Source organism: Xiphophorus maculatus, chromosome 10, assembly GCF_002775205.1.
Source record: "Xiphophorus maculatus strain JP 163 A chromosome 10, X_maculatus-5.0-male, whole genome shotgun sequence".
Classification (NCBI taxonomy): Eukaryota; Metazoa; Chordata; class Actinopteri; order Cyprinodontiformes; family Poeciliidae; genus Xiphophorus; species Xiphophorus maculatus.
The window spans coordinates 16,177,092-16,197,375 of NC_036452.1; the positions used below are offsets into that span (position 1 = coordinate 16,177,092).

Sequence of the window (20,284 nt, forward strand, 5' to 3'; positions counted from 1 at the left end):
AGTTTCAAGGTGATGTTCTTCCTGATAAAGTGAAAATTGGGTTCTTGAGTTTTCCTGTTAGACCTTATATTCCTCCTCCCTTGCGCTGTTACAAATGTCAAAGGTATGGTCACATTGCAGCAGTGTGTAAAGGGAAGCAAAGATGTGCTAAATGTGGTGGAGATCATCGATATGATGAATGTGGAGCAGATGTACAGTTGAAATGTTGTAACTGCGGTGGTCAGCATAATGTAGCATATGGAGGGTGTGAAGCAAGGAAAAAGGCAGCAGAAATTCAACAGCTGAAAGTAGTTAAAAACATTTCTTATGCAGAGGCAGCAAAAAGTGTTCAAGAAAAAAGAATAGTTCAGAAAAATCAGCAAGTGTCTTCTAGTCCAAATCGTGGACCAAGTCAAAAAACAATGTCAGGAATGGAAATTACAATGGATAAATTAATTTTATTCATGGCTTATGTTATTAATTGTACTGATCAAGTGAAACAGAAAACTGAAAAAATCAAGATTATAGTGAAAGGTGCAGAAAAATTTCTAGCTGTGAAGGATTTATCTTGGGAGTTGATAAATAAAAGGCTTGAAATAGATGGGAAGCAAGGTGGAGGAAGAATTTAATGCTTATTTTACAATGGAATGCAAGAAGTTTGTTAGCAAATGGACAAGAATTTAAAGGATATTTAAACTATTTGAAAAATAAACCAGATATTATTTGTATTCAAGAAACATGGCTTAAACCAGAGTTAGATTTTGTCATAAGAGGGTATAATAGTATTAGAAGAGATAGGGAACAAGAAAGTGGAGGAGGATGTGTAATATTTATAAAACAAGGAATACAGTATAGATTTTTAGGAAAAGGAGCTTCACTAGAATGGTTATCTGTGGAAATTTGGATTAATAAAGAAAGTATTAATATATTAAATTTTTATAATCCGTGTAAAAAATTGGATTTAGAGGAAATGGAGGAAATGTTTAAAAATATAGGAAGAAAGTTCATTTGTTGTGGAGATTTCAATGCTTATAGTACTTTGTGGGGTAATAGGAATGATGCAAATGGAGAAGTGGTGGAAGACGTAATGGATAGAAAACATTTGGTTTGTATTAATAATGGAGAAGGGACGAGAATTAATATTAGAAATGGATCAGAATCAGCGTTAGATTTAACTTTAGTTTCAAAGAATTTGGCTGGGATTAGTAAGTGGAAAATATTAAGAGAATCAACTATAGGTAGTGATCATTACCCTATTCTTATTGAAATTGGTAAAGAAATAGGGAAAAGTGTTAATGAGAACTTAGAAAGATGGATATTTGGAAATGTTGATTGGGAAAAATATAAAATAATAAATGATGAAGAGATGCAAAATGTTAATATAGATTTGGATGTTGATATGGTAAATTCTTCTATTTGTGAGGCCATTTTAGGGGCTGCTCGAGAAACAATCCAAAGGAAAAAAGGAAAATATAAGAAAAAAATTGTTCCATGGTGGACGAAGGAATGTGATGGTGCAATTAAATATCGAAATAAAGCTTTTAGATTGTTAAAGAGAAATCAGAATTTTCAGAATTTTATTGAATATAAAAGGTCACAAGCTCTGGTTAAAAGAACGGTGAAAAATGCAAAAAAGGTTTATTGGAGTAATTTTTGTGATTCTGTAGGTAGGGAAACAAAGATTTCAAAAGTCTGGGGAATGATAAAGAGAATGAATGGAATTAGAAGGGAATATGGATATCCAGTTCTGAAAGATGGAAATGTTATTGCTGTGACTGAGGAGGAGAAAGCAAATATGTTAGTTAAAAACTTTGTTAAAGTTCATAGTTGTAATAATTTAAGCGCAGAAGAAAACCGCAGAAGAAATTGTACAATTAATGAAAATATAAATTTATTAGAAGAAAATGTAAGAAATAATGATGTATTGAATAGTCCCTTTTCTTTATTTGAATTAAACAATGCCTTAGGAAAATTAAAAAATTCATCTCCGGGAAAAGACAATATTTCTTATATTATGGTTAATAAGCTTAGCAATTCATCTAAGAAGGTTTTATTGGAATTCTATAATAAGATATGGGAAGTGGGTATTTTACCTGTGGCATGGAAAGAAGCAATCATAGTTCCAATCTTAAAGCCAGGTAAAGATCAGTCAAATCCAGCAAGTTACAGACCCATTGCTTTAACTTCTCATATTTGTAAAATAATGGAGAGAATGGTAAATGAAAGATTGAGCTACTTTGTTGAAAAGAGGGGATATTTATCAAAATGTCAAAGTGGATTTAGAAAAGGGAGAAGCACTATGGATCCTTTATTATGTTTAGAACATGAAATCAGAAAAGGGCAAGTTAACAAGGAGAGTGTAGTGGCTGTTTTCTTTGATATAGAGAAAGCTTATGATATGATGTGGAAAGATGGATTTTTAATTAAATTGAAAAAAATGGGAATTAATGGATCAATGTTTTATTGGATAAAAGATTTTTTACAAGATAGATCAATACAAGTAAGAATAGGACAACAATTGTCAGAAAAGTTTTTTGTTGAGAATGGTACACCTCAGGGAAGTATAGTGAGTCCTTTGTTTTTTTCTATTATGATTAATGATATGTTTGACAATTTGGAAAGTGGAATGGGGTTTTCTTTATTTGCTGATGATGGAGCAATATGGAAGAGGGGGAAAAATTTAAAGTTTATTGTTAAAAAGATACAAGAAGCAATTAGTATTATAGAGGACTGGTCATTTAAATGGGGATTTAAAATTTCTATAGACAAAACAAAGACTTTATTTTTTACAAGGAAGAAAGCATCTGAAAATTTAAAACTGCAAATATATAATCGTGAATTAGAAAGGGTAAGGGAATTTAAGTTTTTGGGTTTATGGTTGGATGAAAAACTTACTTGGAAAAATCATATTCAAAAAGTAGTGAATAAATGTAAGAGAGTTTTAAATGTAATGAGGTGTTTGGTGGGAAGTGAATGGGGTGCTGAGAGGAAGGCATTGAAATCAATATATACTGGGTTAATAAGATCTGTATTTGATTATGGAAGTATTGTATTTGGGTCAGCATCAGAAACGTTATTAAAAAAATTAGATAGTATTCAGTATCAAGCCTTGAGGTTATGTACAGGAGCAGTTAGAACAACTCCAACGTCAGCTTTGCTAATAGAAATGGGAGAGATGCCACTTAATCTTAGAAGATTACAGTTAAAGTCCAATTATTGGTGTAATTTAAAGGGCCATGATGGAAATCATCCATGTCAAGTCATTTTAAAATCTAGTTGGGAAAAAGAAAAGAAGAAATTAAATTCTTTTGGATGGGAGATAGAAAATGTTATAAAAGATTTTGGTTTATCTGGTATAAACATTAGTCAAACAGTTCCTCTTTCACCAGTTTATCCGTCTCTATTTCATAATAATGTTGTTGATTTAACTTTGTTGGAGAAAAGGAAAGGAGAAAACATTTCAGATCCATATTTGGTTCAATCATATTTAGATAGTAAGTATTATGGATATGTCCACGTTTTTACAGATGCGTCTAAAAACTCAAATAGCAGTAATGGGGTATCTTTCATTGTTCCAGAATTCAAAGTTAAAAAATGTAAAAGAATTACTGATGGAGTATCAGTTTATACTGGAGAGATGATGGGAATTATTTTAGCTTTAGGATGGATTGAGGAAGTCCGTCCATTAAGAAGCATAGTATGCTCTGATTCAAGTTCTTCATTATATTCATTAAAAAATAATCATGCTAATAGTAGACCGGATCTTTTATTAGAAATTCAGTTAATAACATATAGAATTCAAGCAATGGGGTTATTAGTTATATTTACATGGATACCTTCACATATAGGAATAAGAGGGAATGAGTTGGCTGATAAATATGCAAAACAAGCTTCAAAATATAGTGATATTGATATATTAGTTCCATTTAGTAGAGAAGAAATCAAATCTATTATTAAACAAAAGGTTAAGGAAAGATGGCAGAGACAGTGGGAGGAAGATAGAAATGGTAGATGGCTTTACAGTATTCAAAGAAAAGTTGGTGCAATGAGGAGAACGGGACGAAATAGAAAAGAGGAAACAGTTATATCTAGGTTGCGTTTTGGACATACAAGGTTAAACAGTAATTTATTTAAAATAGGAAAACATCGAACTGGAAGTTGTGATTTTTGTGGTCAAGAAGAGACAGTAAAACATGTTTTGTTGTTCTGTACCAAATATTCTGTTGAAAGAAGGAAATTAGTTAGCCGGTTACAAGAAAATAAATTACAGTTAAATTTACAAGATATTTTGGGAAAAAATTCTAATTCTGAAGATATAAGTTATTTAATTAATTATCTTAAGAAAACAAAATTGATAGAAAAGATTTAAGTGTTGTTATTTTATTATTATTATTATTATTATTTTGTTGTTTTGTTTTGTTTTGTTTGTTTTGTTTTGAGGGGGGTGTATATAGTTAGCGTCCCGATCCACACTCCATTCCAGTAGATGGCGGTAATGCACATCTAAAAGTTGCTTGCCAACCGCCATAAAAAAGGAAAAGAAGAAGAAGAAGAAGAAGAAGAACAAAGCTTATTTTCCAAATGCCTTTCTCTACTATTTTTTGTTTCACCAGTCTATAAGACAAATCAAGTCACTGTCGCTTACTCAATACTCAACACCGAATTGAAATGCTAATTTAAGTTATTTTCTTATGAAAAGTATACGTTTGTGTTGTGTTTTTTCTAATATGTTCGTCATTCATTGGTCAGTCAGTAGGAAGAACGACGTTAGCTTGACTAGCTAAGTTCCGAGAGGAAAACCGCTAAATTGTGATTACAGGTAGCATAATCCTGCGCAAGGATATTACTTCTACGTGTTTGTGTTTAATCTCTTTGATTATGTATCGCCTAAGGTAGCCGTACATAAAGTAATTTGGCTTAATCGGTGAGAGGAAATGCATGTTAGCCACTGTGGAGCTGAAGCAGCTAACTAGAGACTTTTAAACCTATAAAAATCCATGGTTTAGTTTAGGACCCAGAACTACTGACAAGGCAATAAGACTCTGCTCTGCTACTGTTTACATTTTCTATCAATACACTTTATTTGATCAGAGGTTGACTTATGTCTGATTCCAGTTTCAGGCAGCAGAAAAACAGAAGATCCAGGTTATATTACTGGAAACCTACTGGAACATGTGAAGTTTGAAGACAAGGATTGTAAAAAGGAGGACTATTGTGTGGGGTGGAGTGAGGATGTCTGACATGATGAAGGTTGAAGCAGGTCGGATGTCCATCGCAGGGCCACTCATATTGCAACAGACACCATGTGCCCAACCAGATCTTTGACAGACTGGAATGAAGCTTCCAACAGTTTTATATCCAGGGTTCCTACATGGTTTTAACTAAGGAGTTTGGATAGACCTGAGTTACTGTTTGAGTTTTCAGTCTTTTTTAATTTATTCTGATATCTGAAAAATTAAAATCAGCCACATAAAGTGTCCTTAACTACATCTTTTTGATGATGGTCTTCTAATTACTACAAATGCTTAACACCTGATCTAAAAAGATTTATTGTGAAAATGTTCAATATATTTCTTTTTTTTTTACCCTTACAGTCTATATAATTTAATTTATAAAATTGTCATTAATGCCCGTTTGTGTTTCATTATTTCCAGTTCATCAGATGTTTATGATTAAAGAGCTTCCCCATGATTGGAGTCCTAGTTTGGACAGTGAGAATCCAGAAGCCCACATGAAGGAGGAAGAGGAGAGACTGTGGATCAGTCAGGAAGAAGAGTTGCTTACTGTGAAGATTAAAGATGGAGAGAAACCTCATTTATCAGAGCTTTATCAAATCCAAATTGAAGACCATCTAGAGACAGAAGTTCCAACCAGCAGTTCACCTGAACCTGTTGCAGAGAACTTTAGAAGGCCAGAACCAGACAGGGACCCAGAGCCTGTATGTCCCTCCCAGCAAAGTAACATGGCAGATGGGGAGAAATCATTTGGTTGCAATTTGTGCGATAAAAGATTCAGACGTAAGCATTTTGTTAAATTACACATGATGACTCACACAGGAAAGAGAGAGCATAGTTGTGATCTTTGTGGTAAAGGATTTGTAGAAAAGTGTTCTCTTCAGACACAATGTCCACCCCAGAGAGAAACCTTTTGCCTGTGATGTTTGCTGTAGAAGGTTTCATACAAAGACAAGTCTTACTACTCACAAGAAGGTACACTGAGAAAAAAAACCTTTTTCATGTGATGTTTGTGGTTCACGATTTTGGTTAAAATCAATTTTTAAAAAGCACACACAGATCCATTCCACAGAGAAACCATTTGTTTGTAGTGTTTGTAGAAAAAGGTTTTTGCGACAAGGAAATCTAAAGAGTCACATGCATATTCACACCAGAGAGAGACCAATTATTTGTGGCTTTTGCCACAAAAGATTTCCCATTCAATTAGTCTAAAGAGTCACATGCTTGTTCATACAGGAGACAAACCTTTTGTTTGTAGGGTTTGTGATAAAGGATTTTCAAGGCTAGAGATTCTAAAGAAACACATGCCTGTTCATACAGGAGAGAAACCGTTTATTTGTGAATTTAATCTGTTAATTTTTCTAAATTGTCAACGAGTCTTTAATCCATCTCTGCATTATGTGATCACAGTTTTGTTTAGTAGCAGTACTAAATTGCACTTTGAAATATTGGGTGAATTTAGAGGCTTTTATTGCGATAAAAAAGGTCATTTCTATTTTTTTTTAAGCTGCAAAGAACTCATGTTGGGTTATATAAACATTGTTCAAAGTTAGCCGATCATTCTGTACTAAAAAACATTTCTGAGATTTTATTTCCTCCAAGGAAACAAAACAATTGAATAAAACTGTTTAATGATCTTTTTCCGTTGTATGATCTTCTTCAAGACCAAACATGCAGGATGACATTGGACACCACTGCTATAGGCTTTTACTTTTTTAAATAGTGTGCTGTTCTAAACCTGAGCCTTGATATTATTGCAGCTTCTTCCCTACCTTTTCCATTCAACTCTCATTTCACCTGCTTTCCTTTGTGCATTCATGCTTTTCTCAACTAATTGAGAAAAGCAATTAGTTGAGAAATTGCTTTTCTCAACTAGTTGCTGAGAAAACCTAATTACCCAGGTTTCAAAATAAAATCTGGGATAACATGTTTGTGATACATCTCCCAATTTAATCAGAATAAATGAAATGAAAGTTTTTAAGCATATATAATACTTCCTGAAGAAACTATTTAATTCACAAATAAAGCAAACAATAAAATTACCATTTATTTCTCAATGTTGACATGCACAGAGGATCACGCAGAGGCACATAAGGATGAACACAGATATAATTTAAAAGTTGAGAATATACATTAATGTCAAAAGGAAAAATACATAGTTGTGAAAAAAGTGCTGGTTCTACAAAATGCATGACTGTATTAAGATAATTGAAACTTTGAGCAGAAACACAACATTTACAGGAATACAGAAGCAATTACCATAAACAAGTCAAGTGGGTTTGCTGGGAGTAGACTGTTATGCAGAATTAAGAGTGTCCGTCAGCAGGTTTAATCAGTTTTGTAATCCTGATCTTTCTCTTACACTGTTTTGTATAGTTTAGGTTTATGTTTAAAAAAGTAGGTTAGGGTTTTTGAGAAAATATTAGCAGGCAACAATTGCAGCTAATCCCGTCTACTTTGCTTTGAAACAACAAAGATCAAATGCAATTTGCCTGGTGGAAATGTAAAATATTGCACAAATCCTTCTTAGAGTTAACTACAACATATTTTTTTAGATTTATATCATATAATGTCTTTTATTAGGTATTTACCTTACCAGGTTGCCCCTAAGATAATTTAAGTGCCACCACAGATGAGTGCAGCTGTGTTTTAGCGTGCTCTGTTTGGTGTTAATTCATATTTTGCCAAATTGGGAAGCCTGGTTACATTAACAAAAAGGTTACTTTTGGAACTCCATCTCTTTGCCTCATTGGGAAGAGATCTAAAATATGAAAAAGTTGCTACAATGTAGTTCTTCTTGGAAATGTACTGTATATATCACAACCATTTCTTTCTGATACTGTTGCACTACAGAATCACAGCATTTCTAATATGTGCAAAAACACCAACACAACTGCAATCAGATAAGTAGCAAATAAAGCTAAGATATACTAAGGAAAAAAGAGACAGATACGACAATCCTCTGACACGCTGTGCAGTTCATCTATGGAGCCAACAGGTGTGTAGACAATGTTGGTAATATTGCATGTCACTTTGTGCTTCAGCATCTGAACTCTCCAGGCACCTACACCAGGATATTATTTGAGGACTTCAGGTCTCACTTCAGCAGCAAAATCCCAGCTTTGTTTCAAGACAACATCTCTGACTCCATCTGCAGGTGGATCACAGAGACTTCCTGTCTGACAGGAAGCACCAATCAATCTGTAGAAAATGTACCTGGCTAACATCTGCTCTCTTTACAGGACCCATATGTCTGCAGGACATTAAGAGAAAAAAAAAAAAAGATAGGGGTTTGGCCAAATCCTTCACCACCCTGAATACAAACCTTTTGAGTTTTTGTTTTCCTCCCAAAAGAGGTGGAGATCCATCAGAAACTACAACCTGAGAGTTTTTTTTCCCACAACTGCAGCTGGATTGTTCAATGCAACTGAGCAGGCTGCTCACCTCCACCTCCACCTCCACCTCCACCTGCACTTGAGTTGCCTCACAAGTCACAGTTTGGACCTCAAACCTTAATACAGAGCATTCTGGTCTCAAGCTGGAAAACGGAGATTTGCCATTTCTATTGGTGCCGACTAAAAGTACAAGGTGGTTAGTATATATTTCTCCATATTTCATACATTGAAACAGACAAAAACGTGTTTATATTATATGCATATATTATATTTATATTGTTTATATCCAATATTTTGCAGCTCTATGAGCACCGCTGATTAAATGAGACACACATTGTTAAGTGATAATAGTCTATTTTAACAACTTTCACTAGATTCTATACATGCGCATACGACTGATGGAAAACATGGAGTTGCCTGGCGAGCTCCAACTTTCCTAGTTAGAATTATGACTTCATTCCTGTCTTTCCAACTGAAAATTTGAAAAAAGCTGAAGGAGCTTTTAGTAAAATACTTTTAGTAAAATCCGCTGGTACAAACCTCTCTGTTGAGTGGAGATCTGTTTCTGCTTGATCTGTGTCTCCTTCCAAGACTTTAAATTACAATCATCAATTTCTTAGACCTGCTTATCAACTACAAACACTGAAATTAAACAAACTCTATGTTGAGTGAACACTCATGTGACCATTAAGGTATCTTTGTTGTGAAAATCCCCTACTACAAACACTACAAACAAATGGCTTCTCACCAGTGTGAACACGCATGTGGGTTTTTAGAGTATCACTATGTGAAAAGCTTCTACTGCAAACACTGCAGGTGTATGGTTTCTCTCCGGTATGGACAGACATGTGTCGCTTTAAAGTTTCTTGATATGAAAATGCTCTACTGCATACACTGCAATTGTAGGGTCTCTCTCCTGTGTGAACGCGCATGTGACTGTTAAGACGAGTTTGTAGTGGAAATCCTTTACTACAAAAACCACAAATGAACGGTTTCTCTCCTGTGTGAACACGCATGTGTCTCGTGAAATTATTTTCGTGTACAAACTCTTTACTGCAAAGGCTACAGACAAATGGTCTCTCTGCAGCGTGGATCTTCGAGTGCTTCGTAAGACAGACATTTCTTTTAAATCTTGCACCACAAGTATCACAGGAAAAAGGTTTTTCTCCTGAATGAACCTTTAGGTGATCTCTAAGAATTGTTTTTGCGTGGAACCTTCTACCACAAACATCACAGGCAAATGGTTTCTCTCCAGTGTGGACTCTAATGTGTTCCTGAAGGCAACTGTTTTTTTTAAAACATTTTCCACAAAGGTCACATCTATGGTTCCTGCTTTGTACATGAACCATCATGTGCAATCTAACACATTTCTTATTTTTGAAACTTTTGCCGCAAATACTGCAACTAAACAGCTTTTCTCCTGATTGGACTCCACTCTGAACAGCAGGTTTAGAGCACAATTGAGAACTTTGGCCCGTTTTGTGAATTGCCATCTCACTTTGTTGAGAAAAGCATGCTGGATTTGGGTTCCTGTTTGGTTCTGGCTCTCCACAGTGCTCTCCATCAAGGTCTGATTTTCTCTTCTCTGCTGTGCTCCTGGTTGCACCATCTGCCTTACTTTCTTCATCAGTTTTGATCTGCTCAATGACCTGTTTCTCTTCATCTTCACTTTTCACAGTAAGCTGCTCTTCCTTCAGACAGATCCTTAGTTCCTCCTCTTCCTCCTTTACGTGGGGTGTGTTTGAGTTCTGCTGGTCCAAACTAGAGCTCCAGTCATGGGGAACCTCTTCTTTAGCTTTTATCATGTGAACATCTGAAATCATTGAAACACAGAACATTTTTTACAATTACCTCCAAATCATAAAAGTAAAACAATGAAATCTAATACACAAAATAAAATCTACTAAATATTTATATCTGATTTAATGCTTAAGTATTTTTTTTAAAAATGAAAAAACAAAAACAATCATAAGTAAGCTATATATACATTTACTCATGTCAGCCAAAAGGATAGCAACCCAGCAATGATGTAAACAAGCTCCAAATATAAATTACAACACATCATACAAAGAAAATATTAAAAGATGAAAATAAAAATACTAGCGGTGCAGCAATTGCAGTTTTCTGGTCAGTCAGTCCTCTCCTACGGCAGAGGTAAATAAGATCAGTGCATAAGTTCAGTTTCACATGTATCGGCTGATTGCTGATCACCCATAATCAAAGAAACAAGGTCGACTGATCGGTGCACCCCCAAAAATGCATGAGATATTTTGAAAGTGTCTGCTGCCTGAAGTGTTTGTTCAAATATCACAAAGCCCTTTTTGTTACTGGCTTTAGGAGAAAAATGGATGAGCTATGGACCTCTTAACTGTTATCCCAAAAATGAGATGGGTCAGATGGGTCGATGAGGAACTTGCAGTTTCACACTCCTGGCTTTATTCTATATCCAACACAATCTTAATAAAACATTGTTCTGTTATTTAGAAGGTGATACACTTATCCTTTTTACATGCTTTCTGCTTACGTACTTTTCTCCCTCAGACAAGCCAATGTGTGTGACTTACTGAGATCCTTGTTGTCTTCAGTCTGGTCCAGTTGTGATGTGGATGCTGCAGGTATGGGGGGCTCCAACCTGAGCCCTCCAGGTTCATCTGCTTCAACCTTCATCACCTCAGAGATCCTCACTCCTCTCGACTTTTCCTTTCCACTGTCCTTGTCTTCAACCTTCATATGTTCTATAATATGTAGGTTTCAGGCAGATATCCTGTATCTTCTGTCTGAAATTAGAATCAGACACAATTCGGTATCTGATCAAACAAAGTATAATAGCAGAGTCTAATACCTTGGTCAGTAGTTCTGTGTCCACTGTGTTTCTGTCTACAGTCTCACGGTCCTCAGCTGGACAAGGTGAGAAGAGGTGGCCTCAGACGTACAGACTGACTTGTCCTGTAGTCTCAAAGCACAAACTTTTAAAAGCGCCAAGGCCAGAAATACTGATTAAGTTTCTGCTGTTAGCTGCTTTAGCTACATGGTTGCTAACGGTCGATCAACCACCCATTCACTCCGTTCATTAAGCCTTAAATACGCTACTTACTGCAAGCATGTAGTTGTGACGTCATCACGAAGACTACAATATCAAATACACAACACACACCTGTTCTTACACAAACATTAAGATGCTTTTGTTTTTTTTTATCTGGGTATAGTGAGATTAGCCAGTCAGGCTAACGTTGCTACTTCCGGTTACTGCCTGCTAACTGACCAATGAATTTCAAGTAAAGTTCTGACTAAAGAAACTACGTCCTCTTTCAAATGTTAACTTTCCAAGTTAAAATAATGCTACTGTGAAGGAACTCACTAATAAGACACTTGTTTATGCCCTATTCCGTTTAGAATTGTTCCAAATATATTTATTACTATATAATTTGTTTTCATACTCTTATTCACAAAAACGTAACCAGTAGTATGCCAGTAGTCCTGGCATACAAACAGCTCCTAACCTCTCAACATGAATAAGTTTGGTAATACATTTGTCATTATTTTTCTAAAATGAAATAAAAATATCCCCTTAAATTAGTGTGTATGTGAGGAGAGTTCCCTGGCTGCAGTCTGCAAAATTACAAGTTTGTGTCTCTGACAATGTTTGCACACACATAATGTCATTTTCAGCTGTAGCCACTTGCTAACCATTTTCAAGCAAACATGGTGGATAATAGATGAGCATTTAGATAATGAGTTTTAATGGCAAACCAAAGCAGCTTGAGGTCCATGAGCAAGGAGCAATTGGAGAAATGACACCCAGATACTGAGGAGACAATGGAGGATTTTTAAACTCTCATGAATGTATTGACTTAATGATGTGCTTGCATGTGTTAATGTGCACTTTGTGTAGCTGACCAAATCAATACAACTTCCTTCCAATTTAATGGTGTAGAGCATTAGCTGCCTGAAGCAAGGCTGCAAATCCTATGCCATCTGCCCTTCTGACCAAAAAGGGCAATTCGACCAACAGTCTGCTAACAGTTACTTACAAGCACGACTATTTAACCAAAGGCACTTTTCTGGTTTGTGTCTGGTTTATAAGAACAGAGAATGAATCGCTTTAGACCGTTTTTATTTATAGACACAGCGTACAATGTTTAATTAATCTTTTCAAAGGAAAGATGCATGGTAACAGGTTGTAGCAAAAAATGCAAATTTCCACCTGTAACAGAGGTATGGTGATCATAGATTGTGAATTGATCATAAGCCAGTATAAAAACTATTTACATATATTTGGTCCATCATAAAGTAATCCTCTTCTCAGGTCACAAATTTGCCTTCTGCCTCCACCAATCACGGACAAGAATCGTCTCAAGTCCAATGAACATAAAATACAAGACAGAAGCCACAGAGGGTATTAAAGAGATCAATTCAGTTGCTTTAGGTATTTTACTCATGATGATATCAGGGTCTATTTGGATTTTCTATCTCTATCTCTTAATATTTGAGATTCTGAGAACTCTGGCTTTTTATGTGGAAATACATAATTTCTTTGCAATAATGGAGCGATAGAAATACATACCATTTGTACTTTTAAGTGCAAATCTTTGTTTACGTGTTATTCTGAGGTACATAAACAGTGATATATTAAATTAAACTACTGTACAGGAAGGAAAAATATTGTCATTGGCAGTCATAGTAAAAAGTGTTGTTGAAAATAACCCATTTTACTTTTTTCATCTTTTTGCTGTAACAAGTAAAAAACATTTCATTCAGTTCTGACTTGTTTTTAAGAGTTTAAGATTTTGACCTACAGCTGATCAAAGCAAAGTAGAGATTCGCAAGTCCATTTTAGTTTAAGATGAGAATTTTTTCATAAATTCAGAGGCATTGGAGCATCGATAAGTTGCAAAATAAAGGTAGTTGCTGAAAACTTGAAAATTACTGGCATATTGTTCAACTATCAAAATAATCATTAGTTGCAGACCTTGTGAACAACCATGTGTCGCTTCAGATTTCCTTGTTGGGAAAACCCTTTACTGCAAACATCACAGACAAATGGTTTCTCTCCCGAATGCACTCTCATGTGATTTTCAAGCTGACACTTTTGATTAAATCTGCTTTTACAGACATCACAACCAAACGGCCTCTCCTCTGTGTGAACTCTGGCATGTCGTTGTAACTGGATTTCCTTCACAAAACGCTTACTACAATCACTGCAGCTAAATGAGGCGGTATGAACTTCCATGTGGTTTTTCAGATGATGCTGTTGAGAAAACTCTTTACTACAAACAATGCAAATAAACTGCTTCTCACCGGTGTGAACACGCATGTGTCTCTTTAAATGAATCTGCTGTGAAAATCCTTTGCAGCAGAAACCACAAATAAACGGCTTCTCTCCCGTGTGAACACGCATGTGTCTCTTCAGAGTCTCTTGTTCTGCAAATCCTTTACTACAAACGCTGCATATAAACCGTCTCTGTCCTGTGTGAGCATTCATGTGAATCCTTAGACTGTTTTGATGATAAAATCCTTTACTGCAAACTCTACAAACAAAGGGTCTCTCTGCCGTGTGGACCCACATGTGCTTCTTAAGAGTTTCCTTCCTTTTATATCTTGAACCACAAATGTCACAGGAAAAAGCCCTTTCTCCAGAGTGAACCTCCAGGTGACTTTTAAGAACTGCCTTAGCATGAAACCTTCTCCCACAATCATCGCATGCAAATGGCCTTTCTCCGGTGTGAAGCCTCATATGCGTTTGAAGAAAATGCTTAGCTTTAAATCCTTTACCACAAAGTTGACAGTTATGTTCTCTGTTTTCAATGTGAATTTTCATATGGTGTTTAAAATTGGTCTTATGTTTGAATCGTTTACCACAGACATTGCAACTAAAGGGCTTTTCTCCAGTGTGTAATCCAGTCTGAGCCATAAGTTTGGAACACAATTTAGATGTTTTTTCACTTCTGTGAACTGTTATCTTACGATGTTGGTAAGAACACACTGGATCTGTGATGTTGTCTCTTTCTAGTTCACCACAGTTGTCTTCGTCAGAGTCCATTTTTAGCTCTTCAGTTGAGCTCCTGACAGGAGCCTCTGTCTCCATAATGTCTTCAGTTTTGATCTGATGAACTGATAACTGGGGTTTCTTTTCATCTTTGCTCTTCGTAGTAAGCTCCTCTTCTTCTTGACTGACCCTCAGTTCCTCCTCTTCCTCTTTTATGGAGGGAAAATCTGGGTTGGGTTGGTCCGAACTGGGACTCCAGTCATCAGGAACCACTTTAATCACCAACATTTGATGAACTGAGAACATTAAAATATACATGAAAAATCAATGACAATCTGATATAATTTAAATAAATAACATCTATGTCAAAAAATGGTTGTGGACACATATTTCCTAAATGCCAGCTCTGGCTGATTGAGGTCTACAGTCCAACCAATTTGGTCGCAAATGCGAACTGATTTCTCAACAGTGCACCTAAACAATATCTAAGGTCGCACCACTGCAACTAGTCACAGATGAGACTTTTCTCTGCTGCTTCTCCCTACTGCTCTGACCTCTGGTCAAAAATTGTCTTTGACTTTTTCCTGCTTGCTTGTTATTCATTTTTCTTTGGTTCGTCATCACCAGTCAGCATATGCGTGAGATGGTATTATATCTGGTCAAAAGTATTTTCAATGATGGAGGAGTTTTTACTTGTTTTCAACATATATATTACACTCGAGACTACTGTTATAAACTGATTAAATATACATTTCTTGTATTACATGCAAAGACTTGCGACTGACTGCACATCTATTTACTCTATTTACAGACATTTCATTTATAAATGAATATGCTTTTCCACAATTGAACATTTGTTTTTAAGCTGCCAGATTTAACTTGCTCCAATCAAGACAAACAAATGTGAGTCACTTACTGAACTCTTTGTTGTCTTGTGTCTCCTCCTCCTCTTCTGATGTGGATGCTGCAGATAGGAGGGGCTCTGAGCGGAGCCCTCCAAACTCACCAGCTTCAACCTTCTTTATCTCAGACATCCTCGCTCCACCTGGGATTCTCCTTTTCACAATCTTTGTCTTCAACCTTCACACATTCTACTAAATCAAGGTTTCAGCCATGTCATCTGGATCTTCTGTTGTTCTGTTGTCTGAAATAAGAATCAGACACAAATCAAGATCTGATCAGATAAAGTGCATTAATAAAACATGCAACCAGTACCAGAGTTCAATCGATGCAGTAGAGCAGAGAGTCTGATACCTTGGTCAGTAGTTCTGGGTGTTACAAGTCTCTCGGTTCTCAGCTGAAAAGGACAGAGGAGGTGTTCACGGACGAGGTGGTAATCCCCAGAGGGTGGAGCACAGGCTCGTCTTGTAGCACTAAATTACAAACATTTAAAAGCTTCAACATCGTAAATAGCATCATCCGTCTCTGTTGTTAGCTGCAGTAGCTCTACTTTGCTATTGAAGGCTAATGGCATTCTGTACATAAAGTCGGCTATAAATATCACAGCGATTTAGAACAATTATTTGGGAGCGATGTGATCACTGCGACTGATAAACAGAAAATCAGAGGCATAAACAATTGTGGTTTCACACAACCTCTTAAGAGGTTTTCCGTTTCGGGACTTAGCCAGTCAAGCTACATTGCTGACTTCCGGTGACTTCCTCCTCATTAACCAATGAATGGCAAGTAAAGTTCCATTTCGAAAAACTACTTCCTTTTATTGGCTTTTCCGAATAAAACGTACGCAGAAAATAAAGATATTTTTGAAAGAGGCAAGTGTTGCGCTATTACACTTTTTAAATCATTGTATACATTCTAATGTATGTAATGATTTAAATAGGGTGCCGTTTGTAAAGTTACACTGCAAAAAAACTAAAAAAAGCTATTTAACAATTAACTGCAAATACTGACTGTGGGTTTTTTTTATAAACTATTGGACATTCCCTCTTTTTTCCTCAGACTTAAATAAAATCAAAATCCTTTAAGAGACAAACATTTTGACAAGGTAAGGGATAACCTTGTCAAAATGTCCATCCATCCATCCATCCATCCATCCATCCATCCATCCATCCATCCATCCATTTTCTAACACCCTCGTCCCTAGTGGGGTCGGGATCAGAATGTTAATAATGTAAATAAAATATTTATTTTTGCTTCATACAGAAATTCACTTTTAAGTGTTTAGTTTTGTTTTATTTCCTTTATTCTTTACTTACAGAGACATTTAATAAATTTCAATATCATTAATTTACTCCAGCAACTCAATATTACAAGTGAAACCCATATATAGTAACTACACAGACTGTTTTCAAGCCTTCGTTTTATGATGATTTTCCACTTACAGTTAATGAAAACCTGACATTTAAGATTAGAATTATACATCAGACTAATTAAAACACATTTTTCATACAGAAAGTAGGCTTAATAAAAAGTATGTTTAATACATGTTCAATGCTGCTTTCAAAATGTACTTTAATCTCACAAACAAGCCTCATTGGAAGCCATATTTCAACTTATTGAAAAAGGGTTTTCTTACTTACTGAAATATATTTGTATGGCCAATAACAAAGAAAAGCCTTTAGTCAAATGGGGACAAGTTCCAGTTTAATCAAACTTAAAAAACTTAACTGTCAAAACGGAGATCCTAAAATATTGTATTCATAGGAATACAGTACAAAAATGTATGCAATAAAGTGGAGGCAATAGGAGAAGAATTAGAGGCTACAAATGGTAATCAGTACTATCCATTTGTACTTTCTGCAAATGGATAGTACTATCCATATTTTATTTATATATATATATATATATATATATATATATATATATATATATATATATATATATATATATATATATATATATATATATAAAATATTGGCAGACTAGTCAAATGTTAAAATATTTAATTACAGCCCTCATGAACACCCATGTGTTTCTTCAGATTTCCTTGTTGTGAAAACGCTTTGCTGCAAACCTCACACACAAACGGTTTCTCTCCTGAATGTACTCTCATGTGATTTTCAAGTTGACACTTCTGGTTGAATCTGCTCTTACAGACATCACAACCAAAAGGTCTCTCATCTGAGTGGAGTCTCACATGTCGCTGCAACTGGATTTCCCTAACAAATCGTTTTCCACAATCACTACAGCTAAATGGTGCAGTGTGAACCTCCATGTGGTTTTTAAGATGTTGTTTTAGTGAAAATCCTTTACTACAAATATTACAAATAAACTCTTTCTCTCCTGTATGAACACGCATATGTCTCCTTAAAGTTTCTGGTTGTGAAAATCCTTTACTGCAAAAACTACAAATAAATAGTTTCTCCCCAGTGTGAACGAGCATATGGCTCTTTAAATGAATTTGTTGTGAAAATCCTTTACTGCAGACTGTACAAATAAACGGCTTCTCTCCTGTATGAACACGCATGTGTCTCTTTAGATCTCCATGTCGACGAAATCCTTTACTGCAAACACCACAAATAAATGGTTTCTCACCAGTGTGAACGCACATGTGACTCTTTAGATTCTCCTGTACTGCAAATCCTTTACTACAAATACTACAAATAAACGGTTTCTCTCCTGTGTGAAGATACATGTGACTTTTTAGACTCTTTTGTCGTGAAAATCCTCTTTTGCAAACATTACAGATAAAGGGTTTTTCTGTGGAGTGGATCCAAATGTGTTTCGTAAGTGTTTCTTTTCTCTTAAATTTTGTTCCACAAACATCACAAGAAAAGGGCTTGTCTCTAGAATGGACCTTCATATGAGTTTTAAGATTTGTCTTTGCTCGAAATTGTTTACCACAGTCGTCGCAGGCAAATGGTCTTTCTCCAGTGTGGAGTCTCATGTGAGTGTGAAGATGACCCTTCACTAAAAATCCTTTACCACATAGATCACAGCTATGTTCTCCGTTTCCAGTGTGAGTCATGATGTGTAATCTAACATGATTCTTACTTTTAAATCTTTTGCCACATATACTGCAACCAAATGGCTTCTCTCCACCATGGATTTCAATCTGAGCCATAGATTTGGAACACAGTTTGAATCGTTTACCTCTTTTGTGAACTGTTATTTTATTTTCTCCAGAGGAACATTCTGGATTCTTGTCTGATTCTGGTCTTATGCAGTCCTCTTCTTCAGATTGTATTTCCATTTGTTCAGCTAAGCTGCTGGTTGGAGCTTCTGTCTCTCTATAATATTCAGTTTCAATCTGATGAAGCTCTGATAACAGAGGCTTCTCTTCATTTTCAGTCTTCACAGAAAGCTGCTCTTCCTCCTTACTGATCCACAGTTCTTCTTCTTCCTTCTTTATGCAGGGGGATTGTGGATTTTGTTGGTCCAAATTGGAGCTCCAATCACCAGGAACCTCTTCTTTAATCACCATTGTCTGATAGACAGGTAAAACTGACAGACATACAGACATTAACGGTTGCAGTAAATGTCAAAAATCTATTAACTTTAATTTTCAAAATAAAAAAAGCTTTTGCTTTATTAAACTCTGAGAATATATATATATTTAATTTATTCAATTAAAACTTGACTTAAACTGATTAATATATCAGCAAGCTAAACATAAATGCGGCTGTTTTATGAGAGAATATTTCTCATCAGAGCAACCCCTATACCTAACAGACACAGGGTTTCCCAAAGTATATCGTAAGCCTGGCAGGCCACCAGGCTTTACTTGCACTCCCACTATGCTAAGCATTGTTTCTTTATTTACTCTAAGTTTTTTGTAAACCACTAACAGTGATAGCAAAGATTGGTTTTAGAGTGTCTTTAGTGGAAGCACAGTGGCTACATAGTATGGTCAGTATGTGAACATACAGGGAGACTGAAGTTAGGTGTCGTTTTTTATTCATCAAAACCACTGTCTGTATTTACTGGTATAGATGCTGCAACTTCAGTAAATAAAATGACAAATCATATATAAAAATAAGCAATTTTAGATAATTAGGATGAAACAACTGAAGTGCAAAAAAATTATATTTATTTTAATTGTATTTTTTGTTTTATGTTAGCCCCTTTTTTTGAAGACTTAATGTTTGTTGTTTAGGTATTCCAATAAAACATAATTATATAGTCATATTTTCAAAATTCTGTCAAATTTAAACATTTTCTAACTCAAAAACACAGTAGGTCACTGGATGAATGCTTTAGCTCTCCTACCACCAGGCTTAGTGAGTTTTATGGGGGAAACCCTCCTCCTGCTGGCTCAGGTTACAACAAATATGCAGATCATGCACAGCTTCAAATTACAATGTCACCAGTTGATCACACACCCATCCAAGAACTGAACAAATCATTAGAACAAGTCAGTGTGTGGATGTGTCATACCTTTCTTCTTCTGAAAAGAACAAAACAGATTTAATTAGATTTTGATATAAAGAGGAATGACTACTGGTATGTTTACACATAAATATATTTCTATGATACTTTCCAGTCCAACAGACCCTTTGAACTTACAGACAGATAATTTGATCCAATCCAGACAAACCAATGGGTGTCACTTACTGAGATATTTGCTGTCTTGTACTTCCTCCAGTTCTGATGTGGATGCTGCAGGTATAGGGAGCTCCAAGCTGAACCCTCCCGGTTCGTCTGCTTCAACCTTCATCATCTCAGTCATCCTCGCTCCACCTGGGATTCTCCTTTTCACAATACTCGTCCACACATGTTTTACTCATTCA

At 35.6% G+C, this 20,284-nt stretch overlaps 3 protein-coding genes across 3 annotated transcripts; all 3 read right to left on the bottom strand.

Moving 5' to 3' along the window:
• Nucleotides 1-7,246: 7,246 nt before the first annotated feature.
• Nucleotides 7,247-11,868, bottom strand: LOC106699811 (oocyte zinc finger protein XlCOF6.1-like). Its single transcript, XM_023341342.1, has 3 exons — nt 11,451-11,868; nt 11,173-11,385; nt 7,247-10,421 (listed from the first exon to the last, which is right to left on the bottom strand). Exons 2-3 carry the CDS (start codon nt 11,336-11,338, stop codon nt 9,268-9,270), a joined length of 1,320 nt encoding a protein of 439 aa, XP_023197110.1. The 5' UTR covers nt 11,339-11,385; nt 11,451-11,868; the 3' UTR covers nt 7,247-9,267.
• Nucleotides 11,869-12,706: 838 nt separating this feature from the next.
• Nucleotides 12,707-16,305, bottom strand: LOC102234373 (gastrula zinc finger protein XlCGF26.1-like). Its single transcript, XM_014471174.2, has 3 exons — nt 15,849-16,305; nt 15,511-15,738; nt 12,707-14,890 (listed from the first exon to the last, which is right to left on the bottom strand). Exons 2-3 carry the CDS (start codon nt 15,626-15,628, stop codon nt 13,566-13,568), a joined length of 1,443 nt encoding a protein of 480 aa, XP_014326660.1. The 5' UTR covers nt 15,629-15,738; nt 15,849-16,305; the 3' UTR covers nt 12,707-13,565.
• Nucleotides 16,306-17,473: 1,168 nt separating this feature from the next.
• On the bottom strand, nt 17,474-20,170 carry LOC102233858 (gastrula zinc finger protein XlCGF57.1-like). Its single transcript, XM_023341485.1, has 3 exons — nt 20,109-20,170; nt 19,932-19,941; nt 17,474-18,998 (listed from the first exon to the last, which is right to left on the bottom strand). Exon 3 carries the CDS (start codon nt 18,976-18,978, stop codon nt 17,497-17,499), a length of 1,482 nt encoding a protein of 493 aa, XP_023197253.1. The 5' UTR covers nt 18,979-18,998; nt 19,932-19,941; nt 20,109-20,170; the 3' UTR covers nt 17,474-17,496.
• Between the last annotated feature and the right edge of the window lie 114 nt (nt 20,171-20,284).

What these genes read in the sequence shown, in the direction of transcription:
- LOC102233858 (XM_023341485.1), bottom strand. Translation starts at nt 18,978, where the DNA reads ATGGTGATTAAAGAAGAGGTTCCTGGTGATTGGAGCTCCAATTTGGAC.
- LOC106699811 (XM_023341342.1), bottom strand. Translation starts at nt 11,338, where the DNA reads ATGAAGGTTGAAGACAAGGACAGTGGAAAGGAAAAGTCGAGAGGAGTG. An exon ending in TGAAGACAACAAGGATCTCA is followed by an intron (nt 10,422 to 11,172) that starts GTAAGTCACACA and finishes CAATGATTTCAG; the next exon opens with ATGTTCACATGATAAAAGCT.
- LOC102234373 (XM_014471174.2), bottom strand. Translation starts at nt 15,628, where the DNA reads ATGTCTGAGATAAAGAAGGTTGAAGCTGGTGAGTTTGGAGGGCTCCGC. An exon ending in ACAAGACAACAAAGAGTTCA is followed by an intron (nt 14,891 to 15,510) that starts GTAAGTGACTCA and finishes TAATGTTCTCAG; the next exon opens with TTCATCAAATGTTGGTGATT.